We start from the raw sequence: 26,961 nt of genomic DNA, 5'->3' as shown, positions 1-26,961 counted from the left end.
TATGTAATGCGGACTTCAACAGTCCAACCAGCTATTAAAATTCCACAGCTGATCCCTCACCAGGGGAACACAAATAAAATTACACCACAGAACATACAGTCCTGTCTAGGTAAAGTACCCCCAAAACGGGAACAAATTCCATACTGGTTAGCACAAAAAATCACTCAAATAGAGACGGTATTTCCAGATACCACCCCGGTTGAGAAACACAGGATTCTGACTATCTGTCTTCCAATGGGAATCGCACCACATGTGGAGGACTGTGACACTTGGGGTACAGTCTTTGCTTCCATTTACACAAAAACACATGGTGTTCCATCCATGTCAGTAATACCAGATGTGCTAAAACAAATTCAAGATGAATACGGTCCAGAACCTGCTTTAACTCTTGGTATGAAACTACTAAAAGACTTCAAACAGGTCTCGGCAATATTATTAGCCAATATAAAGGGAGAAGCAGCAAATGTGGCGATCCGCCAGAGGTTGAAAGAGACAGATATAGCAGACCAACCATTTGAAATTGCCAGAATCATAGAAAAATCCTATGAAGAACTAGGAAGAGATAGTTTGGGTGGAAAACCGGTGAAACCCCAACTTATTGAAAATCCTGAAAAGGTATTTATTAAAAATAATCTAAACACTCAAAAAAAGAGCTGGGATGGAAATAAACAATCCACTCCTAAAGAAAAAAGATTCCAGTCCAGAGGAAGGTCTCCTCGGCGGAGAGAAAGATCTCCGGACCAAGGACGCAAGTCTCTCCAAAGGGAGCCCTCTGAGAAAAAATACAACCTTAGAAATAGGAATAATATAAAAAAACCTGATAGATATCAAGATATTGATACACGTCCCTCTCAATCTTTTCAGACTTCCTTGCAGAAATCGGAAAGAAGAGGACATTCAGAACACAGGGAAGAGCGCGTCAAGTCCAAAGACAAGGAATCTGCTCATCAAAATAAAAAATTACAGTTTCCAAAAAAGAAGGTAGCCAGTATTAAAGTAATCAACCATGCCGAGAATACTGAGGACACAGCTGAAAAACGGAGAATGGGCTCAGACAATGCTAGACAGCGCAGCAGAAGTGAGCATAGCTCGCAAGATCCTTATGAGTCATCTGGAGACAGTGGACACGAATGAATACATTCAGGTGGAAACTGCAGATACCAGAGTTAGCAAACCTCATAAAATATATGAAATAACATTGCGTATAGAGGGTGATAAGACTAGGAAAATAAGGGGTCTCTTTTGGGATAATCTCTCCAAGGGCTATGATATCCTTCTAGCTGAAAGAGACTGGCCATCAGAGTTTGTCAGGGAGTGCCCTCATGGCGAAGAAATAATTATGCCTGCCTTCTCAAATCATATTCCAATTCATAAAAAATATACACTTGCAAGAAAGTGGGCAGTAGCCCAAGCTCCTGCATTATATAAAAACCATGTGGGATGGGATGAGGACTCTCCTCCTCACAAAATCCAGTTAAAATCACAACCTACTGCTCAGAGGCAGTACCCAATTAAGCAAGATGCTAGAAAACGGGTAAAAGAGATCCTAGATCAACTTGAATACCAGGGGGTGATTGAAACTTGCACCTCACAAATGAATAATCCTTTGTTTCCTGTCTCCAAACCAGACAATTCATATCGTCTTGTTTTGGACTACAGACACCTTAACTCATGTTGCAAAACCTTTGCAGTGCAAAATTTGCATAGTGCTGCACTAATGAAGAACATAGTGCGCAAAAAATACAAAACAACATTAGACATCTCTAATGGATTCTACTGTCAAAATATAGCACCAGAGAGCAGATATTTGACCGCGTTCTCGATAAATGGCGCGCAAAAAAAATTCTGTCGTTTGCCCCAGGGGTTCAAGAACAGCCCAGGATTATTCTCAGCAAGAGTAACAGAGTTACTACAAATATATGATGATGAGGCATTATCTTATGTTGATGACATCTATCTAACAGATGATGACTTGGATACTCACTTGAAGAGAGTGAACACCATAATACTTGGGTTCGCAGCAGAGGGTTACAAATTCAACTTTAAAAAGTCAAGAATTGCCCATCTAACTGTCCTGTTTTTAGGATATGAACTATCAAGTGAAGGCAAAAGCCTGGCTGACAATTTCCTAGAGAAATGTGCTGTAATCCAAGCACCTAGAACACTAAAAAACTTACAATCAATTCTAGGTTTCCTAAATTTCGGAAGAACTTACATTATAAATTATGCAGAGAGAGTTAAACCTCTCTATGATCTTATAAAACCAGATTTTAAAAGAATCAATTGGACTCAAAAACACACAGACATTTTGAGATCTTTACAAACAGATATGTTAGTTAAAACAAAATTACAAACACGTGACAACACACGCAACCTTGTGATTCGAGTCATCCCAGGAAGATGCGGATTCACATACCTAACCTCTAATGAGGGAGAGAAGGTACCAATTGCATACAAATCACATTTGTACACAGAAGCTGAAAAAAGGTTCAGCATTAAGGAAAACATTGTTCATGCGGTTCAAACAGCTGTAGCAAAGGAAAAATACCAGGCCGACGGTAGACAGGTTACAGTCAGAACAGCAGAATCAGCTTTTGAGGCATTAACAACCCCATGTAATTTACCGACAACTGCACTGAATCCAGAATGGATACAATGGGTAAATTCTGTTGCTACAGACAAAGTAAAATACTATTTTGACCCAGAAATGAAAGAATTAAAATATCTAGAATATGAGAGAGAATACCCTCTGCCAATCAACATTCTGCCCTTACGACAGTACGCCTGTGTAATATATACAGACGGTCATGCTCAACCCTCAGTTTGGGGAGAGCTGGCTTACAACGCCACATGCGAAATTGTAAAAGAAGTGTGGCGCGGAGGTAAATTAAGACCTCTACTTACAAAAACACACTCAGTGGAAAATAATTCAGAACAACAAACTGAAATAATAGCGTTAAAAATGGCGCTAGATAATGCCGATCGCGAATTCCCGACACTTATAGTGTGCGATTCGTATTACTGCGTCAAATCATACAATAACGATTTACAGAAATGGATTCAAAACGGTTACAAAGATGACACAGGTGCAACAATAAAGCAAAAAGTGCTTTGGGAACAAGTAGTTCTTTTACAGAAAGAACTACCAAAAACTCACGTGATACATTCACTGAGTCATCAGCGTGATGGCGTTCACGTTGCAGGGAATTCATTGGCTGAGACAGCCACAGCGGTAGCAACTAAATCGGCTTCCGTAGCTACAAAAAAGCGTGCAGTAAAATACATCGACAGAGAAACTGTGCTGGCAGTAAAAACGTCATCAAAAGGCGACTGCTCAGCGCTACCGATCAATTACCCACTCAATTATACATACATAATCGATGCAAACTCCGTTCCTTTTGCTCGAATCCCTGGAGTGGGGGATAGAGTAATTCCAAACACGGACAGGAGAGGCTTGTTAATAGCAGACGCACATATGGGTGAGGGTCTCAGACACCTTAAGCTAAAAGATTCTCTGGAAGAATTACAATCAGTGTACTGGTGGCCAGGCATGAGCCTGCATCATCACATTTTTGTAAAAAACTGCCCAGACTGCAACAGAGATCGCAGTGGCGAGAGAAACGGTTTAATACCATGGCGTTTCACTCCAGAATGTATCAAATCAACAAAAAATAAAAACCCAGTATGAATAATGCGTCACATTAACATGTAGAGACTATTTTCACTGATAATGTAGACCCCAACTTTCGGCTGACGCCGGAACTGTTATACAAAGATTTGCGAGTCTATAATGGCATATACGCTAGAAGCATGTTACGTTCTGTCCAAAATCTTTCCTTTAGCTCTAAAACAGCTTATGGGGGGTGCCTGGCCAGAATGAACATTGCATTGCGGGACTCTTCTCACTTCCTTCCTGAGGGAAACGGGATGGTGTAAAGAAAAAACCAAGGCATAAAGCAATCTATAACAGCAAAGATATTAGGTTCAGGAGTTGGGTGGGTCAAACATTTAATAAGTGTCCAACGTAGTCTAAATAACCTGCCAAGAAATTCTCTGAAAGGACTCAGTCCGTACGAACTATTGTTTGGGACTAGAATGTTAATCCAGGACTTAGATAGTCAGACTTCAGTGGTTAAAGAAAAATGCTTTGATATCAAAGATCGCTTGGCTATTTTACAGGACTTAAATGAAACAAGAAAAGACCTGAGTAACATAAAGTTGAAACAGCAGCCAACAACCACTGAAGAAAAACCACCTGTCCCAGCAAGGCCTGTCTGGATTCCAAAAGTCGGGGATCTGGTCAGAGAGAAGATCGCGGTAAAGAAGGAATTTGGGCCTTCTTACATAAAAGCAGTTCCTGTCTTATCTATCAACGGGACAAGATCAGTAGTACTACCGCCCCTTGCTGGTAAAAAGGAGAACCGAGTCATATCCATCGACCTGGTTAAACCACAATCATGTGGCCGATAACAAATAGTAGGCCAAGTGGACTCCCAAGAAGTAGCAGAACACCAAAGTTTGCTACATCCACAGAGGTTCAAACTGAAAGACTGATCACATTTGAACAATCTACAGTGAAACAACAAGGACTATGCAACAAAGCAATGGAACTTGAACATCTTAAAACCCAAATAAAAGCTTTTCATCAAGAAACAACAACCTACGATGATGTAACTACAGACTTTGCTAATGAAACAAAGCAAAATCCAAAAGCAAAAAGTAATCCAGAAGCAATTGGAACAATTGACAGAACGGCATCCGGCTACTTCATCAACTTCGATGATTTTTCAGAAGATCCAAGTGAACCAGAAGTACAGCCATAAACAAAAACTTTTAAAGACAAAGCAAAGGAACTTTTTCATCAACTAAAGGGAACCTATCTGATTTCTCCATGGATTGAAATTTGGGTGACATTAGGTGCATTCATCCTCATACTTTGGCTCATCATGGTTCTATGCTTGGGACATTTCATTGAGGGAAAATATGCTAAAATGGACACAGCAAGCCAGAAAATCAACTTGGTCCTTAAACCACACACATCTTCACATGTCAAGAAAAGAGAACTTTCTTCAGTGAACTTCACAGCCAATCCTATACCAGGCGGTGTAGCATGGGACAATACTGAATATGAAATCTATGGCCCGGTTGAAATCCTGAAGTATCCACATCAATTTAAGATCTCGTTAAGTGACTTTGTAAAACCAAGCACATTTGCTGATGATTGGGACTTTGAAAGTATTAATGATATGATGTCTGACCTATTAATGTCTGCTAAATTTACAGAACATGATTATTTGCAGGGTTCGTCTAATTATGATCAAATGTTCTGCTACAACCACTATGGTAACCATTATCTCCATAAATCTGCACAACCTAGAAATGTTTTAAATTATAACCAATGGGAACATTGTGCTACTCCTCCAAAGGGTAGTTCTAAAACATTTTATGATAAATATTCATATTTTTCAGGGTTTAACACAAGTAATGCAGAAACATTTTATTTCAAATTGTCGAATAAGACAGGTATGAAGACCATGCTTACAAACACGAAATTGATATATTCCGATTCATTTTTTGAGCAAATGAATACATTTGGTTTTGATTTCTGGAACAATAACATTGAAGCAAAAACTGTTTGGGGTACAAAAGATTGGCAAGTACAAGGTATAGAATCGTTGTTCAGAGCCTGCATGATCCCAGAACAAATTATATTTTTGAATGACACTATTCAACAAACTACCTGTCTTGGCTTAGCCAAAATCAAAGACTTAAACAAACCGTCTATTCTAAAGCCAACAACGAACAGTAATAGCTCTATAGATGTTGAGATAGACGTGAACCATATTTTAAACCAAAACAGAACACATCCTGATTGGAAACAATGGTTGATCTGGCCCACAGACACAAATAACTGTCAAGACAGATTCCTGAACAAAATACAGGGGTTCAAATTGACCAGGCCAGACCCTAGATATTCCCAAAAACAACATCCAGGGATAGTAACTACTTACAGTGTGGGCAAGCTCTGCCTTCAATGGCTACAAACATCCACACTGGCAGAAATTAAGCAACACCTAACTTTACTTCAAGAGGGTGCTGACTTGCGTGATTTCATTATGGGACCACGCAAACAGCGTCAAAAATGTTTCATAGCGGCCTCTATATATGCAGCTTACAATGAAGCTTGGAAAGTAACTCAAATTGAGACAGCAGAAAAAATACGGGAAATTGACCGTATTAATTTGGAAAAATCACTTTCTGTTGTGGACAATGGGTTAATGACTCTGTCCTCCAGAATATATTCACTGGACAGTATTGTGTCTTCAGCAATCGATATAATATCGCAAGACTTAATGATGTTACAACACGGTCAGTCCCAATTGCGTTCTATTGTACAACTTGGCTGGACGTTACAAAATCTGCGTTCAGGCTATGTGCCTTGGGGTTTAATCAACACAACGTCACTATTTAAGGGTGCTGACTATACAATTCTGAGCATTGAAAAACTTGAGAGATTACCATTGACAATGTCAGAACGACCTGTCATTGAATGGATAATACATGGGATAATAAATATTCCGATAACAACTTTCCAGTTTCAATACTGCCAAAAATATATACAGGCAGGCCAGTATGAAAGGTTGGGTAAAGGGTACATTAAGTCAACATGGAACCTGCCCTATACACACACATGTGTTAGTAATAAAGGCCAGAATGTGTTTCTTAGTGGCAATAATTGTGCAAGGTCGCTAAGCGGTACACTTCTGTGTCAGGGTATTAGTTTGCATGGAGCCTGTGAAGGGACTACAAATAACCTTTCATGTCACCAGCTAGGCACACCTGCAACACAAATAGAACCATTCTTTAGGAGACTCTCGAACGGGAGCTAAATTCTAATTGTAGATCACAGATGTTGGAGTCTGCTGCCCGGAAAACCTTATCTCATAACCGTGACTACGAAGGTCATGTGCTGTGAACGAGTATTGTTCCCAAACGATGCTCGAGACAGGGAGGCAAGGTAATGGCCCAGTTTGAAAATTTCTTCTATTCGAATTGATACTTTATGCAGAATGAAGACTGTGCTCCTACAGACGCCAACCCGGTTAACGTCATCAAAAGAAACGTATGATCTCCAAGTTGCAAGGACAACTGCAGAAATTCATTCACTGTTATCAACCGATTCCCCCATACATTTAGCAGAAATACTGAGCGAAATCTTAAATATTTCTGATACAAGTGGAATCTCGAGTGTATTTAAGACAGTGTTTTCGGGAGCTTTAACCCCATTCAAAGCCATCCTGGGTATTTTTCCTGATTTTGTCCATTCCAGTCAGTCAGTCAAGAAGCTTTTATTCGATATGCAAGATATCTTGTAAGCGTACACAAAATACAGCCAATACAAAACTAGAGAAAACATTATTTAAAAAGCAATATTTAAATGTACCTTAAAAAAGATAAAAGGACATGTAATGTCAGAATAAATTAGCTAAAAATGAATTAAACCACTATTGACAATCTCTTGCATCGGATCAACCAAAACTGTTTTAAAAATTTGGCTACACTGCAAACAATGGGGGGGGGAGTGTCCGTCATTAGGATGCGCAGGGCTACTAAATAACTACGCGTGCCCATATTGCGACAAAGGGGTTTAAGCCAAAAACTCCTGGATTTAGCATAGTCTGGGCATTCGAACAGGATATGCGTAATGGATTCTATCCTGGTGGGACAACATGCACAAAAAGGGGACGTGTGAGCACCTGATTTCCACTTTGACACCAGTGCTCCAACTGGAAGGGAGCCCACTCTAAATTTAAAATACAATGCTCGATCAACTGGAAGGGTAATTAGGTCCAGATAAGGCTCGTAAACTACTGTATCTTTTACTGTTAAAAAGGCAACTGTAGATTTACAATGTCCAGAGTTTGTAACTAGCTGGTCCGCAACCCAATTCCAGTATAATCTTTTCAGAACCTCTTTTGGTGGAGCCGATCTAGATAACCAACAGTTCCCCAGTCCTAGTTCCTCCAAAAGCTTTTTGGTGTCTCTCAGCCACTTAATTTTTGCCCAACCGCCCAGGCTCATTATCTCAGCCAACCCTTCAGTATACGATTTTAACTCTTCGCCCCTCCAGATGCGTGTCCATAAGAGGAGTGGGTGAAGGCGGGCTTGATCTTTAATGTTCTTACATCCTGTGTCCAGCAGCACGGGTACTGTTGGAGTGCTCGGAGGGATGGCGATTAAGGATTTCAGGAGCTTGCTCTCTGCTGATGCCAAGGAGTCCAGACAGCAATGCCCCCACAGTTCGGCCCCATACAAGGCTGATGTTACTACCTTGGCCTTGTAGATGTCAATTACTGGGGCAAGCGACCTCCTCGGTGATGCCCGGAATTCCCTCAGGAGGGCACCTCCTGCTCTCTTATGGTTCAAGACCATCTTAGCAATGTGGGGTGACCAGTTCATGCTGTCCGTGATCCGAATTCCAAGATAGTCAAATTCGGATACTTTCTCCAAGGCAACAGAATTGAGAATAGGGGGGCGGCCCAGTTTCCTTGGGGGATTTAGGACTAGGAACTTAGTTTTATCCACGTTGATTACTAAGCCTTTTGCAACACAGAAGTCCTGGAAACGAGTTAGCAGTTTCTGAAGGCCTTGCGGAGTCTTAGATATCAGGAGCGTGTCATCCGCAAAGAGCAGGGTGGGGATCCGCACTCCTCCGAGACAGGGGGCGTCGGCTGGCTCTTGCTGGAGATATTCCACCACCCCATTCACGTATAGTGAGAAAAGGGTGGGCGCCAAAACGCATCCCTGTCTCACACCCCTAGACACTGGAATTTTCTCTGTTAGCTCTCCATTTCTTCCCCAGCGGACCTGAGCAAAGGTGTGGGCGTGAAGGCTTATGAGAAGGGACAAGATGTAAGGAGGCAATCCCAGCCCATAAAGCACCTTCCATAACTCCTCCCGGGGAACTAGGTCAAAGGCAGTCCTCAGGTCTATAAAAGCCAGGTATAGGCTGCCCTTGCCTAGCTCCACCACCTTCCACCCAAGGAGTGCCAACCTAAACACCTGCTCTGTCGTCCCCATTCCTGCCCGAAAACCTGCCTGGAAGTCTGATAATATTTTATTTTCCTCCACCCAATGGAGAATCCTCCCAAGTATAGCTTTTCCTGCTATCTTTTGGGTGGAGTCTATGAGTCTTATGGGGCGGTAGTTTCCTGGGATTTCTCTGCATCCTTTTTTATAAATCGGGACCACCACCGCCCCCTTCCATGAATCGGGCACTGGCCCTCCCATCATAATGTCATTAAGGAGTGCTGCAATAACCCTTCCCCACACCACTGGATTTGCCCGCATAAGATCCCCCGGTAGGCCATCTGGACCTGCTGCCTTGCGGGGGGGTACCCACCCTATTACTTTTTCGATCTCTAAAGGTGTAAAGAGATTATAGGTATGGGGTTCGGATACCACTGGGAAGGTCACCCTGACATTTAGTTCCCCATCAGCCGGGAGGTATAATGCCCCAAAATGATTTACCCAGCTTTGAGGGGGAATATTACAGGGTCTCATAGTTTCCTCTGGCCTATTCCGGGAGCCTACAAGGTTCCAAAAGCCCCTTGAGTCTTTACTTTTGCTAGCAAGGAGTAGGTCCTCCCAAAATTTCTCTTCCCACTCCATCCTAGCACTTTTAAGGGATCTATTGTAAACCTTCCTTGCTTCCAGTATATCACTGTGGGATTTATGTTTCACTGCCTCTACGAGCATTGTTTTGTGTACCCTACAAATTTGTGTGTACCAACCATTACCTTGCTTTTTACCTTGTTTGTTTCCTAACTTACTAGAAGGGATGGTAAACACGTTGGTCAAAGCCTCTACTAAAGAGACAAAGACCCCACTAGCCATACCCACCCCTTCCGGGAGAGACCCCAGATTTGACACAGCTTGATTTAAAAGGGTTAAGATTTCTCCAACTCTTTCCTCTGAGAGGACCAATTTAGCCCATTTTAGGCGTCTACCACAGAGAGAGACTACAGACTCGTCGGGGGAGCTACTGTGGGATTAAGGGGACCCTTTTTAGGAGAACACCACCACTGGGCCATGGTTAAGGAAAGTGGGTTGTGGTCACTTTCAATCGTTGGGACCACAACCATATCCCTCACTTGGCTCCAGAGACACACCTCTAGTAAGATATAATCTATTCTAGAGGTGTGTCCTGGTCTATTATATGTATGAGCCCCCACCCTATCTGAAGTTGTCCTTCCGTTCACTGCTCTTAGATTTAATTCAAGGCTCAGGGAGTATAGCTGTAGCGCCACTTCTGTCCATCTCCTGATGGGTGGAATCTCCAGAACTGGGATCCCTAACCTAGCATCCTCCTCGTCCTGGTCTAGGGCAACATCCGAGCCTAAGGGCTCGAACGTGCAGTTCATGTCTCCCGCGACCAGAATACACGACTTGTGTGGGGTTGTGTTCAAAAGGGACTCTAGGAGAGATAATACAGTGGACTTCATCCCGCCCTTAGTTCCTCTAGCGTACACATTATAAACATTCAATATAATTCGTCCCCTGGGGTCTCTTAAAATAATATTTTGAATATCCGGGCAGCCTGTCTGTGGCTCCTCTATTCTGCAGTCTAGGGAAGCTGCTACCCATACGAGCAGGCTACCCGAGGGGCGTCCTCTCCCTGATTCCGAGGATAGCGCAGGCACAGAGTAGGAAGAAAATCCCACCCTATGTACCGGCTCCAAACTCCAGGTCTCTTGGAAGATGCATAAGGAATGCTCATCAACCAAGGCATTCCAGTCTGGAAGGGCCAACTTTCTTGCGATCCCTGCGACATTCCAGCTGAGAACCTTAAAGACTTGGTCCGTCACAGCTGGTGTGACGCCGGTCGCGAGAACACTACTGTCCGCAGACCTCACAGGAGGAACATGCAAGTTACAATTAAGAGGAGTGGGCAGATAGACTACCAACCCACTGTCGCTTACTGTTAAGGGAGAAGCTGTTCGAGGTGATGATGCTACCATAGGGCCTATTCTATTAACAGTTACCATATCTGTAACTGCAATTTCCCTCGTGTCGCCCTCCTCCAGTCAACAACTCCCTGGACCCCATGGGTTCAGCCCGTTGGCCCCAAGACCCCCAGCCCAACGTGGGTCCCAATTATGGCAAAAACCAAGAGTACTAGGACCCTCCCAAGGCGACATAGCGATTTGCCTGGGATAAAAAAAGGTTAAGTCCACTACTTTAACCCCTTGTGAATCCATGCTTTTTATAGGGCCACAGATGGAGCTCACTACTCTGGGATCTTGGAAGTTTATTATTACACAGTCCCCCTCCTGTGTTTTTTTCCCTTGCCCTACCCACCCTACTCTGCGGACACTTAAGATAAGCCCATCCTCACCAGTCGAAATAGGCTTGTTTGACTTTAGCCAGTGGATGCACTTGTTCTTAAGAGACTGGTGGTTTTCCAACTGTCCTTCCTTCAGTGGGGGAACATTTACCAATACGGCGACAAAAGATTGGCAATCTGGTGGGAGGTTTATGGGGGGGATCTGCCGTGGTAAATTACGGCGGGCCACTGTGGTGACAGCTGGGGTTGTAGTTAGAAGGGCAGTTTTGGCGACCATTCCTGACGCTGATCCCTTAGTTTTGTCTTGTTTGCCAGGTGTATGACTAACATTAGCTTTACCTTTGCTTGCCAAGGGCTGCACTTGTGGAGTTGGCTTAGGTGTAGTTTTCACAACCCCTGTGGGCGTTGTCATTCCCTTAGGTTGGGGCCCTACTACAGGTGGGGTAGGAATTTTAGGTACTTGAGCTCGCACTCTGCTAGATTCAGCCTTATTTGACCTGTTTGGAGAATTAGAGTCTGCCTGTGGTGGCAAGGAAGATAGAAGAGCTACTGGGGGCACACTCCCCTCTAGACCCATATTCTGGTTGTTACTCACTCTTTTTAGCTGTTTAAATGTAGTTTTAAGTGAGTAGAAACCATCGAGGGTAGATTGCTCTAATTTATCTATTCTAGCCCCCAGGCCCTTAACCTGAATCAGCAAGGGCATCAAGAGACTATTTACCCTCTCCAGAATGGTATCAATAGTCATGGGGACAATAACTGTGGGGGCATTATCAGTACTATTACCAGGGGGCGTGCAGTTATATAAACCCATTTGTGAGACCACTGCATCCCCATCCACCTCAGCCTTATCCTCTGGGAGCAGCCCCTTTGCGTTTTTCCCGCCCTGGCCAAAAGACTTTTTTGTTTGTTTATAGAGCGCAGCCTGTCTCACCAGCCTACCCTTATTGGGGTTAGCTGCCTTTTTACTTTGGCCCTTTTCTTTTGCCTACGTGAATCATGTACAGACTGCGCCCCATCTGGGTTTACTATGGTAGGGACGGGCGGTATTGGCAATGGTGACTGAGTTGTAACTTTATTTGGGGGCGTAGGTGGTACAGGTAGAGGTGGTGTAATTGAGCCACCCTCCTCCTCAATGCCACTAGGAAGAAGCGTGGCCAAATGTTCCAACCTGTCTATATTTTGCCCTATTTCTAGCAACGGGGGGAGGTCTATAGGGCAACCCGGGACAGCAACATGGGGGGCAGATAGGTCCCGCTCACAAGCCGGTGTCAAGGCCTGTGCTACGGCCCCCAGTGATGAGCGTCTAGAAGGGAGATAGACCTCGGAGAGACGGCGTTCGGACATAGCGATTTCCTTTTCTATAACTGCCGCCACTCTAGTTATAAAACGGTCCATGGATCCAATCACTGGGCTCCCACCAGCAGCTCCCCTTTCGCACTCACTCCTGAGTAATTTACCTGAACGGGTTGACATGGTGAAGGGCAAACCCTAGGGAGCCACACGGGCCCACCTGAACTCAGGGTTGAGTGATAGAGACGTGGCCCAGCCCAGCCTCTGTCTGCCCCTGACTGCCACAGACTGCCCGCCCTTTGCTCGGGCTTCGCTCGGCGTCCCGCTCGCGTCCCGCTGAGCGTCGTGTAGAACATGATGTAGGGGCGTTGCAGGCGGGGGGCGTGTCTGTCAGTGGGCGCGTCCGTGTGCACCTGTGGACCGCAGGGACTCCTGGACTTCCGAGTCCCTGCTGCAGGCGCCGTTGATGTTTTCCAGCTCCTCCCGCTTGCTAGCGCCTCACAGGCAGCGCTTCCTCGCTGAAGCTGCAAAGCGGCACCCGCGGAGCGGGTGCGGCGAGAGGCAGCGGCAGCACTCGGTCCCAAGGGCAGAGGGCAAGGAGCAAAGCAGTAACCTCCGGTAAGCACCCAGTGTCCCAAACAGTAATGGTGGCACACGCCTTTTCACTCTGGCCAGGCGGGGGGCGTGTCTGTCAGTGGGCGCGTCCGTGTGCACCTGTGGACCGCAGGGACTCCTGGACTTCCGAGTCCCTGCTGCAGGCGCCGTTGATGTTTTCCAGCTCCTCCCGCTTGCTTGCGCCTCACAGGCAGCGCTTCCTCGCTGAAGCCGCGAAGCGGCACCCGCGGAGCGGGTGCGGCGAGAGGCAGCGGCAGCACTCGGTCCCAAGGACAGAGGGCAAGGAGCAAAGCAGTGACCTCCGGTAGCACCCAGTTTCCCCATCTTTGGCGGACTTCCTCTCCTTGTGGGACTAGTGGCAGGCATCCTATTTTTGATCCTGTTACTTCGCTATGGCAAACCACTTCACAGACAAGACACCAGCGACAATGGAAGAAACGATCCTAGCCATACGCTACAGGGACCGCATAACTAAAGTCCTTGGAATAGCCCGGCTTAGAGACCTGAACATGACTTGGTTTCTTTCATTTAGACCGATGTGGCAAAGTTGTGTTATGCCTGTATTAAGGTGCTTGCTATGCGGCGAAGAATGCGTGTTGGACACCTGTCTGACACTACAATCGGATGTGCCAATGGACGCAGAGACTTTGTTGGGTCCGGTAACGGCTCATGCATTGTACTGTCCCCAGCGGCTACCAATCCTGATAACGGCATTCGTGGAGACTTCACCACTACGATTGAAGAGTAGTGAAGTACAAGATGAAAGCAGCATCAATCAGGTACGACCTTCTGTCAGCTATGCTGATCGAAACATCAATGAAGGCAATCATGCTCATGAATGCATGTTACAAAATTTTTCCGAGTTAGTGGAACTTTCGCAAGAAGCAGTTGACAGTTTTTTCGAAAGTCTCAACAATATGATGTTTTCACCAGAGCAGAAATAATGACTTTGAACAAACTAGCACACGGCGTTCCCTACACCCTGAATTTGGCCTTCAACTTTGAAAATAAAGCAATAAGAAATTTTCTCACCAGTTTTTACAGAGTGCGAGACATTTTTTTTTCCCCATCCATTTCCAAAAATATTTACGATTTTTTGGGACACTTATCTTCTGCTTAAAGTAAAACTATTCCTAGAGAACAACATTTCTATTTTTAACTACTCTAGAGACATTAGCTACCCTCTAGCATGTTCACAAGTATTTATGATTTTGTGATGAGATGGTCTCGAATTTTTCTTCTGTATTAAGAGCCATTTCATGTGTAATTTCATGCTGATTTCAAAATATGCGTATTAGATTTAGCATTATTATACTGCTTGAAGTACATATAGTAACTATACTCATCTTTTTGTTTATTTCGCATTTCCAATTTTCAGAATGCAATTGATTGTATTTTGGGGTGGTTCGGTATACACATGCACTACTAGTTTTGTTTACTATGCCTAGATTTGTAAATATGGACATAGATTACGTGGAGTGGGTGTGATGTATTTACTATGGGTACTGTATCGATCCCCCTATTTCTGACCCTTGTCTGGTTAATAATTATCTAGCAGCCATTCAACTGCACAGAAACCCGTTATCTGATTAGCCATACAACGGCACAGAAGCCCGTTATCTGATTAGGTCATAGCGCATGCCATCTCATTAGGCAAGCACTATTTCTCCAGCCCCCTAATAGGCATACGGTGTTCTCAAAACAAATCAAACCAACCACGACCTGGGAAATCCCCGCAGCCATTGTTTTGATTTAGCCGAGAACTTCAGTAAAGAATGTGCGAACAACCAGTTCGTATGACATCCTTATTGACGTATTTATGTCCATCCTTACGTCAATCTCGGCACCTTTCAGGTATAAATAATACCGACATTGCCTTAAGCAAACACACGAGGTGGTGACAAGATTGGAGCAGCGAGACTTGCCGAGGAGCCCAGCTGACAGCGAAGCCCACAGACGCTGCCCCTCCTTTCTGACGCGCTGAGAGAGAGACGCTGCCTTTTCTCCTGCCGAGAAATCCAGCTCCGGCGCTTCCAGCCGCCCTTGCAGGCAGCTGGGATATCAAGCCCTGAGATAGAGATACCAGCCCTCCAGCCTTCTAAATCCCAGGTACTGAACTGAATAACCCCTTGCAGAGAATTTTTGAAGCAGACCCTTGGCAAAACAAACTTAACTTAAACTGCTACTTATCTACTCCCACCCACGTATTAGGCTTAGGTCAGTGTCACGAGGACGAGCTCCCTGTCCTGGATGGACGGGGCGTACCTGCTAACTTGTGTCCGTTTCCGCCCCGTCCGCAGGATTCCTTTGACGTTGCCTGGAGTGATTCAGCGCTGCCTTCGCTGACTGACGAGGAGAACGCCAACACCAAGGAAGACGGAAGGGAGGACGCGCAACAGAATGGATTGCCGAAGGAGAGACACGACAAGCCAGGAGGCCCACGGACCCACGAGCCGCCCTGCCACACTTCCAGGGGAGAAGTGTGGCTAAACAAGGTATGAGGGCGTATGCTAGGGTTATTCACCACACGGGGTGGGACGGGGTAGAACGAGGGTGGTCACAGGAATCCTCACGTTCCCCAGGCACACGTTCAGACCGACCCTAAGCGACAAGGTGGTGGAACCCTGGTGATCCCTCACTCCCCCTTCCCCCTCTAATGCCTTTACCCTCGGTCCGCCACTAACGAGGCTGTTGTATGTTTCTTTCCTCCCTGACTGCAAACCGGAGCCGAGAAGCCCCAGAGGGAGAAGACGGGGATCCTTGAGAATAAAGCCCCGGACAAGACGAACCAACGGCCGGAGGACTGTTGTAGACCTGTTCATTTCTCTGCCCACGGGCAAACACCCTTATATGTCAATAAATCGGTTATATGACATTCGCAGCCTGTAGAGTCCTTACTACCCCGGCCCAGCTGTCACAGTCAGGTACATTGGGGTAGGCGTAGTTAGAAGCACCAGTTGAGTACGATTAGTCAATGTATATATGTCTGTATCTATTTTATCCATTTTAAGTATCATATGGCTAAGAAACCATATCAATGCTTTTACAGTATTATTTTATAATTCTGTTATTACTGTATGCACTTTACTTAACAATAAGTATTGCAATAATAGCGATTCATTTCTCTTGTATGAGAAAAGAGACTGATCAATAAATAACATCTTTTTATTGAACACGCCCGTCTCTTCCTTTTCTCTACAATCTGGTGAAACTTAGAATGCACTGAACTGACTGAGTAAAATAAGTTGTCTTTTGTTTTCATACGACTCTAGAGATACACTCTTGATTAGGGGAGAGCAAAGTTGTCATGTTCTATGGTTGTCAGAAACTAAATCCCTTCTTGTCTATCCAGGGAGGTTAAACTCCTCCTTGTCTATTCGAGAAAGTTTCTAGTGAACTCTGAGCTAGCTGGCAAACACTAAACTTTAAGTCTAATATCGTCAGTAGAAGACCTAGTTAACCTCTGTCCTACGTCTATACTATTGAAGATATTATTCCAATGCGCAGAGCCTATTGGGATAATAGGAACTACAGTACAAAAGAAACCAAACGGGAACAGTTACACACACTGAGAAGTCCCCAAACTATAACCCCACACTGCCGCATACAGAGTCCTGCAGTGTCAGCAACCACCCCGACAACAGCTCCACCTGATGGCCCCTACCACAGTACCTCCCACGAGCTACTGCAGAAACTGTGTAATGAGGTCAGGGGCTACAAGGAGCGCAAGGAAGAGACTGTTAACCCCAAAGAGAGTTTTCAAGAAGCCCAACCCTGCACGGCCTACCAAAACCCAGTCAGAATAGCGCAACCAAAAGCCCACAGCAGCGCAACCTGATCATGCAATGCCCAGGAGGAGGAAAGAAAACATCCAACCCCACCTCAACTAACAGGCAAAAACAGAGACGTCTACAGCTCTGCACCGCCCTCACTCAATGGAAACTGAGGCTGCAAAGCACAGGCAGTACCAGAACTGACTGCACACAGCTGCCCTGTAAGAGAAGGGAGCATGAGAGGTCTACAGTGTCTCTGTCCCTATGCAGCACGCCCAATGTGCCAGATGGATGCACGCACGAGAAACCCACACCAAGCAAAGAGATGCCAAGGGCCCAGGACTACCCCAGCACAAGAACGTTCCAAGAAGCAAAAGATGGCAAAGCACAGTAAGAAGCCAAGCCCAAATGATGCACACAAAGACGGACAGGGTGCATGGCACACCACCCTAATGGGCTGCCCGGACTGTCAAAGGAGAAAAGACTATGGGACATTACCAAAGGCCACCAGAAAAGCTTCTCCAGCCCAGGCAAGCGCTGTCCAAGCTCAAGCGATGACACCAAAGACAACCCCACTAGAAAGAAGTGGACGACCAGCCAAGACACTAATGTCTCCAGGGAACTGCCCCCAGAAACAGCGCAAGAAAGACTGGTGCGGAGCCCGCACCACATATGTCTGCCCAACGCCACCACCGGTGAAGAGGTCGCATCACCCGCTCTCATTGGTGAACAGGCACAACAGACAACCACTCCACAGGCACCCCAAGTGCCAGAAGAAAGCGTCCAGGAACAACACGAGCACGCAACGACCAAGCGCACAGGAGGTCGTGCCAGTGAACCTGACTGCACAGTCAGCACCCAGGAAACCTCTCCACACGTAGGTTGGAGATCACACACATCTCCACCGCCACAGCGAAGCAAGTCAGTAGGCCGAAGACCACCCACGGTGTCCTCCCTCACACTGCCTCAAAATGGAGTCGGCCGCGACCCAGATCGGTGAGAGCGGAGTCGCACACCCCACGTGGCGGGCTGCCACAGCACCATGTGTGTGCTCCAATGAACAGCGACACAAGACCGGAAGTCACGTCGCCCAGCAAACAAGGAGCACCTCGCCAAGTGACTAGTCCAGACAAGCATGCCAGAGCAAAGGCAGAAGCCGGCGCCACAATAGCGCCGCCTCGAGGTCCAAACGCAACGCCCTCGAAGAAAAGAAGAAGAGTGACAGCCCTGTCACCCCGAAGACCGGATGAGCACAGGTGGGCTGAACAAGCCAACGAAGGGAGAGAACCGGGGACTCACAGCCAGCCAAGAAGCACACCCTGACACGCCAGACAGCCACCAAGGCGGCCCGACGTCCCAGGATACAGCCCCACGGATGAACCAAACATAAGCCGCAGCAAGTGCAGACCACGTCTAATCCCAACGCTTCCCCTGGCGACTGTCCATCCCTGAGCGTCGGCAGTCTGAGTCAGTCGGCATCCCTGCTTCTGTCCGCAGATGCCATGGGTGAAGATCAGCACTGAGTGCCCGCCCTCACACCGCCTCAAGATGGAGTCGGCAGTGGCCCCACAACAGGCAAGAGAGGAACCGTACACTCTGTGTGTCAAGCCGCCACCGTAGACCAACATCAGCAAAGCAAAGGCACATAGCTGCCAAATCTCTCCGGATATCCAACACTCCCAGCAAGTCACAAAACCTGTCCTCCCGAGTCACTACATAGCTGGCAACTACCATCACCCCAGCCACCAGCACCTGTGCCAAGCAACGCCACTGCCAGGGATCGGCAGAGCGGACTGGCAAGATGTCTAAGAAGTTCAAACAAGACGTAGTCCTTGAACATGGACCAACGAACTTCGACATCACCAAGAGCCAGAATGTAAAACTATCAACATGAGAAAGTCGCAGCAACTGGTCCAGTCACAGAGTGGAAAAGATGACAGTGTCCTAAAGCCAGGACAAGACCAGAGGGAAAAGGGCGGAGTGCCGCCCGGAGAAGCCTGGTCAGGAAGACAGAGACAGCAAGATGACCAGACCGTTTCGCGAAAAGGAAAAGGGAGAAGAAGGGCACGACGCCATGAAGGAAGGAGAAGAAGAAGGGAGTCATGTGGCACGACGCCATCAAGAACAACAACATCCAGAAAGGTGAGGAGAGGTGTGACAAGTCTACACACCCACCATAAGAAGAGGTGACACGCCCCACAACACCGCGTACAGTAACCCACATGTCCAGGAGAAAATTGATGGCACTAGGAACAGAACAGGCATCTACTTACAAGTCCCCCGATGACCGGTCGACTACAGGAGAGTACAGGCTGGACCATTGGTGACACCTACCTTTGGGATTGAGCGGAAGATTGGATGTGAAGAGCGCTCAGACGTCCGGCAGAAGGAAAACTGACCACTCCACACCAGCCCATGGATATCCAAGAGGCAAAGGCCTCAGGGACACCGGTGGCAGAGGGTTCCGACACAAGAGATGGATCCATCGCCGTCTATCCTGCACGTCCTGGGAAGAGGAGGAACTTGTGCGCAAAGGAAAGAGTCAGCAGCCACCCTCCAGGTGGAGCTACGTACTGCAAGGTAGTAATCTCATTGCCTCCTCCATTCACACCGGACTGTAGAATTGGTGCAACGCGGCAGAGAACACCCAGCCCAGCGGAAACCTGAAGAAGAGGGCCTCCGGGATATCTCGTGGCAGGAAAACACCCGTGAGAGGGGCGCCCCAGTGAGAGGGATACCCTTAAACCACTCCCTCCTTTGCAATGTGAAGCCAAGCTGCCTACCGTGAAGAAACCCGACGGACTATTAAAAGGTCAACCTCCATCAAGTCTATCATCTGGTCACCCTGTTTTGCGTCACCTCCAAGAGCAAGATCTCTATGGACTGAAGAAAACACTGCCATGGCGCAAGTCCAGAAGAGCACGCCCACCGAGGACCAGGACGCTGAGCCCAAGAGAACGAACACTTCAGCTGAAAGTTTCCACCGTCGTCATCTAGCAAGCAGCGGAAGAGACTCCTTCCAAAGTTAGGAGATTGCATACTTTTGTATTTTCCCCCCACAGGTTCGGACTTTGTTTTGCCTCAGCTTTTATTAAAGTTGGGGAGGAATGTAGTGTCCTGTTGGACACGTTCTAGTCTTTAATAATTTGTAACCCACACTGATACACCCACCCACCACCAGCGTCACGAGTCAGGTGACCTGGTTAATAAAAGGGGGCCGAGCGCTCGTGGCCAGTTAACCACCCTCACCACTGTGCCTGTGTCAGTCCTTCTGCAGTATGTGGGCCTTGCGCCCACGACACCACACATCTGTACCACACATCTGTCCCATGGATGCGTAAATATTTTTGGCACACCTCGGGACCTTGTGAAATGGTACACAGAACCGTAAATACGACGCATATATGGCATGTAAGAATATCATACTGCAGCGCAACGTTTTCTGATGCATTGCTGCATTACCGCAGCGATACATCAGTTCTCATAAATGAGCCCCCCAGTTTTTGGAGCTGAACAAGGCAAGGGAGGCGCCGTATGCTCGGTTGGAATCTTAATGCACGTGAACATTCAAGAAAGGTGATTGGAACATTGCTATATGTGCATAGTGCCCATTAGTGGAGTTGTGTCCCAGGAATTGGTATTGTGTTTTTTTTTTATAAGTTAGTTCAGTAAAGAAATGAGAAAGCATAATCCTCACCCACAAATGCTTAACAGAAATGGAACGTGGCATTATATATTTTGGGAAAATCCTAATTTCGACCCTTTGTGCAAATGATAGTTTCTGCTAAATAAGCTTCTGCAAACATAGCAAAATAAATCCTATGCCCTTGTTTATCAAAATACTTTAAAAAAAATACTTTGGCTTACTCTACTTGTATATAAACCATCACTCTATGAATGTAATTACATATGCATATTTTTCTTTCACACATAAACCGTTTCTCTTTTTACATTTTCATTTGCTCAGGATTATAATGATTTCCATGCTAAGTATGTGGCTGAAACGCCTTGGCCGTGGCTTTACTTGGCGTACTGCAGTTGTACTTGTTTGGGGTGAAATGAGAGGAAACTTCACTCTTACTATGGCACTTTTGATATCCAAGTCAGATATTTTGGAAGAGCCGCTGATGAAAAAAAGGGTAAATACAAAATATTTTCAATTCATCTAAGAAATACACTAATGCTTATTTTGATACCTTAGCTATTGAACTATTTAACTATTCAAAACACTTAATGGTTAACTGTGTAACATGGTCATATATTTTATTGTGACATTAAGTATTACGAGGCTGAAGTCGGAAGTAGTTTGTGAGTGTTTTGTGACTGTCTCCACAGTCCTGAGATTGTCATATACGACGGTCCTGCAGTTGTCCTCTATGTATTTTTTACATAACATATTTATTTTGGGGTAGTTAGGATGAAACTTTTTCTTCAATCAAGGAAATGTTTATTGAAATCAGTAAGTGAAATACTGGATTCTACTGTTTGGTTGTCCACAGTAAAAAAAAAAAAATAATTGTCAAGAATGTCAAATTTAAATTTCTTAAGTATGGCTGTCATCCAGTGGCCAACAACCTCGCAACTGTTAGAATAGAAAAATTCACGTTTATGTATTGTTTTATGTAAGTTAGCATTTGCGGCGCCTTTTTTTATGTAGGTGCCATTTTGAGTGATATTCGAAAATAAATATTTCTAATTTTCGAGAAAAGGCCTCTGTTAAGTTTCTTTTCCCCGAGGTTGGGTTTTGCTTCACTAATGAATACACTGTTCTTATTAGCGCATACCTTTCCTTTTAGATAGCGGCCTTTTCCCACTTGTCTATTGGCGGGCACGGGCAGAGTGACCTTAAGTAGTAGATAGACTGTGCCCGGCCTCAGAATCGAAAGATATCCTTTGTACTTCATTGTTCAGCTGCATCTGCTTGGAATATTCCATTGTGGCGTGTTTTCATTGATTCTAAAATGTACATAATATATTTTTACGTTTGCTGATGTCAGTCCCTCTGCAGCACTCCTAGTGACTGGGCAGACTGGGCTCCACTCTGAGAGTACCTGAATAAATAGATATTGGTTTGTATTCTCTACTGTCTGACCGACTCTTCATTTTGTATGGAAGGCTGAGAGGTGGTCATAAGTGATCTGGGTGAACCTAATAGGGTCACTTCCTTCACAACCTACCCTGTGCGTCTGTCAGCCAGTGACCAACACGGGGAAGGGTTATAAAGGCCCCTCCGGAGTCCTTCTTTTTAAGCAGGCTGCTCTGAAAGATCTTGCTGAGCACCCTGATTGTTTTTATTTACCACAATGACGGTTGGTATGCAGGGTGCGGTGACATCATTTTCAGCAAAAGTGAAAGTAAAAAGAGCCGATGGGCTCGTTTTACTTTCAATGAATGTGCTTGGGGGGATATATCAGACCACCAAGCATTCTCCTGGAAGTAGTAAGTTATTGGTGTTCCAGTGGCAATTTTTGAATTTCGGTCTTTCTGCCCGCTTGACGGGCAAATGGAGACAATTACTCCTGATCTACATTCCCCTGGGGTCAGAAAGCCAAATAAATACCAGGGATTTTTAAAATATAAATATAGGGGTGAGGTCTGCAAAGAAGGGGAATGTGCATGCCCCCAACCCAAGTTAATGGTTCAACTGTCCTCCTGCTCCCCCCTGAGGAGTGGATGAGATAATTCAGGGGGGGAGAAAAACAATATAGGATTGGGGCTGAATACCATAGGCAAGGCTATGCCCCCAATCCAACTAAATGAGCCAACAGTTTCCTGGCCCCCAAGGGGCAGATGAGGTAATTCCCCTGACATGTCCCTCAGGGGCAGAAAACACACTAGACAGCAAGGAATTTAAAAATACAAATATTGCGGTGGGGGCTTCCCAACATGGGCATCTTTCATCCCAAGTAAATGGTGCAGCAGTCTTTCCAGAGAAAGGATTTTAAAAAGAAATAATGGGATGGGGCGGCCCACCATGGGCTTGCCTGTGTCCACACCCCAACTAAGTAGGGCAACAGTCTTTCTGCCCCCCCCAAGGAACAGAGTGGTTAATTACCCTCGATCTGCCCCCGTTGGCCAGAAAGACCACTAGACACAAGGGAAGTATTTTTAAAAAAAATATAGGAGTTGGGGCTGCCCAGCATCGGCTTGGCCATGCCCCATCACAAGTAAATAGGACAACAGTCTTTCTGCCCACCTTTAGGGGCAGATGAGGTAATTACCCACTAACTGTTCGGGCAGCGGGGGGTAGAAAGGTCACTGGACACCAGGGAAAGTTAAAAAAAAATGGATCAGGGTCACATACCATAGTAATGGATATGGCCAACCTCAACTAAATGGGGCAACAGTCTTTTCGCTCCCCTAAGGGGCAGATTAGGTAATTACCCCTAACCCCTCTGTCATGGGGCAGAAAACCCACTATACAGCAGGGATTTAAAATATATATATATATATTCCCAGCATGGGCATCCCCCAATCCCAAGAAAATGACACAGCAGTCTCCACTGAACTCTACTCCACTCTTTGCCAGACAAGTGTACTATCCTCTACTCTATATAATCCACTCTACAAATCTCTATCCCACTTCAGTAGACTCTGCTACACTCTATCCTCGTACACTCCATTGTCTAAATTTGTACTCGACTCAATGCCCGTACACTATTGCACAACAGTTGACTCCGCTTTACAACAATTACCAACACTGTATAACAAGGTGCTCTACTCTACTGTATAAGATGCCACTCCTAATTAAAAACAGCTTCCCACAACTGGCAGGGTCACTGTCCTTAAACGCCAAGGATGGTTCAAGGCCACAACATTTAGAATCTGAGGTGCAAATATATCTAACATTTTTACCTTTCCATAGCAACAGTCTATTTGGCAAGCACGTCGATGAAGCCTTGCAAGCAGTTAAGGCTGACTCTGACAAAGCAAGATCATTTGGCACATGACAATTTCCAAAGAAACACCCTTCAGAGGAACCTGTGAAAGAGACATTTATCTGCATCAAGAAGGATACCAGAGGTATCAGACTTAGCATCCCTCTTAGTAGCGCTTAGACTAGCTTACATACAGTGACAATGTTCTGGTGCTGCTTATGCCATCCTGTGGGAGAAACAATTCCAAAATGTTGTCATCTATGATGGAAAACAGCATCAGACAAATAAGTCCTGAATCTCATCACATATGGTGAGATGTCAGAGTTCACCCAGATTGCATCCTCCACTCTACTCTGCAACTCTGGGCAATAGCTTGCTTAATCTCCACGGCGGCCCCACCACGATGGGATGCCTGGCTTTCACCTTGGGGATGCCCAGTTAGGGGTTATCTCACACGGAAAAGCCAGGACGGGTTCCCAAAGCAAGCGCCTTGAGACCTTACGGTGAAAGGCGCTATATAAGAACGTATGATTTACGATTTATTTATTTTACTAAAACAAGAGTGCCCTCCTCATCTCCATTTTCTTCAGAAAGAAGCGCTAGCTACACTAACCAAAGGTTCTATAGAGAGAGGACCACATTCTCAGCAACGAACGGTTTCCATTCTTGTTTTTTTGTCATAGACACGCAAATATAGGAGTGGTGATCCAACATTTGGGAGCAACAAAATTGTGGAACACCCTGCCATATGACCTACGTAATATTGAGGCAGAACCTCTTTTCAGGAAAAAAGTTAAGACCTGGCTCTTACTGGTTTTACAGCTGCACACGGTTGATCGCCTAACGCCGGGACACTTCTACTTGAGGTAGCTGTCGCGCTTTATAAGTGTCCGTATTATTATTATTATTTTTATTATTATCATAGACCTCCGAAATTTAAACGAGTATTTCTGGAAAAAATACTGTTACGTAGCACCTTCTCTGACTCCACATGACAGCTCTGAATTTACAGGATTCATACTTCCACATTCCCACCTATGCATCAAAGTTCTACCTGCAGTTTTACCTACTGTCTACCCCTGTGTCTGCTTCTTTCCCCTACTTTGACAACTGGTTGATAAAACCACCAATGGCATTTCAAGTGTCCAAGTCCACAAAGGCTTGCCTAAATTTGTTTAACAAACTAGGTTTCCTTGTGAATTATCAAAGATCATCAACTCCTCTTCCCAAGAAGATATTGTTCCTGGGCTGCCAAACTAGGATCTGTACTTTCTATCCTAAGCAATCAAGAAGGCTCTAGGAACTGCCTCACAAAAAAGAAAATATATGTAGATATATTTCTGTGTGTCTGTTCAGCTAGCTTCTGGGCATCATGTCCTCAGCAATCAATATGATCCTGTCTGCACACCTAAAAACGAGAGCCTTGCAGGAACAGGTATAAAAACAATAGATTCAAACCAAAGGATTGTTCAGTGGCCTGGTGATCTTCACACTGATATAATGGAAGCTCTAGCCTGGTGGTCCCAGACCTCCCACCTGTCAGAAGACCACATATTCTTACCTCAAATACCTCACTTCATAATAACTACTGATGCCTCCCTGCAGAGCGGAGGCAGTCATGTAAAGAACCTGCAAATTCAAGGAAAGTGGTCACCACTCCAAAAGAGCATACATAGCAATGGCCTGGAGCTCAAAGCCATCTAACTCAGTCTCCAAGCTTTCCTACCAATGATAGCAGAGTCTTCGGTGTTAGTTTGCATGGACAATATCACCAACATGCAATGAAACAGCCTCCATGAATGGAAGTTTGATCAGTCAGCGCTAAATATGATCTTCTCGTTCTGGGGCAAACCAGCTCCAGATCTCTTTGCTTCAAATGAAGCCCCCAAATGCCAATTCTATGCAAGTTGGAATTCACATTCAGGGTCGTGGGGGAATGCTTTTTGGCCGATGGTCAAGGATCTTTGCTTACTTTGTCCCCTGATACCTTTAATATCAAAGGTTCTCAGCAAGAGGAAAGCAGAGTCGTCTCATCCTGATAGTCCCCAGGTAGGCCATGCAGGATTGGTTCACAGAGCTTCTCCCGTTACCGGAATATAACAACATTCACCTACGAACATCTCGCAAACATTTGATGATAAACTAAAGCCAGGTCATACATCCTGATCGATCCTCTGTACTCTTATGGGCATGGCTCCTAAATTCCATGAATTCAAAGATCTCAATGTTCCTCAGGGCTGTAGGCGTATTCTCTCCAAGTCAAGGTGGATGCCACGATAAAGAAATTCAAACTGTAATGGAAACCTTTCTGCCTATGGTGCCGAAATGAAACCTACATCCTCTACTAGCATAATCTGGCAGATAACTATCCTATCTCCTCTTGCTCACTCAGTTACGGATGGTCGATGGTTATGTTATGGCTTGCAGGCAATATCACAAAACAGATGCTCATCGCATTTTCTCTCTTTCTAGCATAATCATCAAACAATTCATGAAATAATTATTCAGACTTTTTTACTTCAGTAAGGGCTCCTTGCCTGAAATGGCACATGAACATAGTTCTGTCTCCACTCATGTAGGTTATTCTAACCCGCTCACACAGTGCACCTCGTATTTCTCACATCGAAGGTTGCCTTGTTACTTGTGCTCACTCCAACCAGGAGGGTAGAGGAAATACAGGCTTTCTCATCTCAAGAACCTTCTTGTGCCTTGGCAATTTAGTACTTCTCAGAATCAATCCAAAGATTTATTCCCAAGGTTCCTTTGGATTTTGACTTAATGAACCTATAATATATCGGACTTCCCGAATCCAACATCACCAGCAAAAAAGCCTATTACTATGCTAGGTATCAAATGATATCTAGAATTCATCTTACATCGTGAGAACTGTCCAACTGTTGAAATCAGATGGACACACACGTAAGGGTGCTCCAGTCATGATGGCAAACAACGCTCAATGAATTCCAACTTCAATCCAGTTCTGCCACTCATATGCTGGCAGAACTGGATTGCATATATCACTTTACATCAAATGCGCTACTACGCATTCCATAAC

General features: G+C 45.4%; 1 protein-coding gene across 2 annotated transcripts in view; it reads left to right on the top strand.

Moving 5' to 3' along the window:
- The window catches only part of LOC144823936 (sperm-specific sodium:proton exchanger-like), an 8,804,346-nt gene that overhangs the window by 3,071,473 nt on the left and 5,705,912 nt on the right, over positions 1-26,961 (top strand). For both annotated transcript variants that reach the window (XM_078682870.1, XM_078682871.1), the window contains one exon: positions 20,996-21,167. In XM_078682870.1, the coding sequence (XP_078538996.1) occupies positions 20,996-21,167 (172 nt within the window). The remainder of the gene's footprint in view (positions 1-20,995; positions 21,168-26,961) is intronic.

The sequence above is a fragment of the Lissotriton helveticus genome, chromosome 3_1 (genome assembly GCF_964261635.1).
Source record: "Lissotriton helveticus chromosome 3_1, aLisHel1.1, whole genome shotgun sequence".
NCBI lineage: Eukaryota > Metazoa > Chordata > Amphibia > Caudata > Salamandridae > Lissotriton > Lissotriton helveticus.
This window is presented reverse-complemented; position numbering and strand designations above follow the sequence as displayed.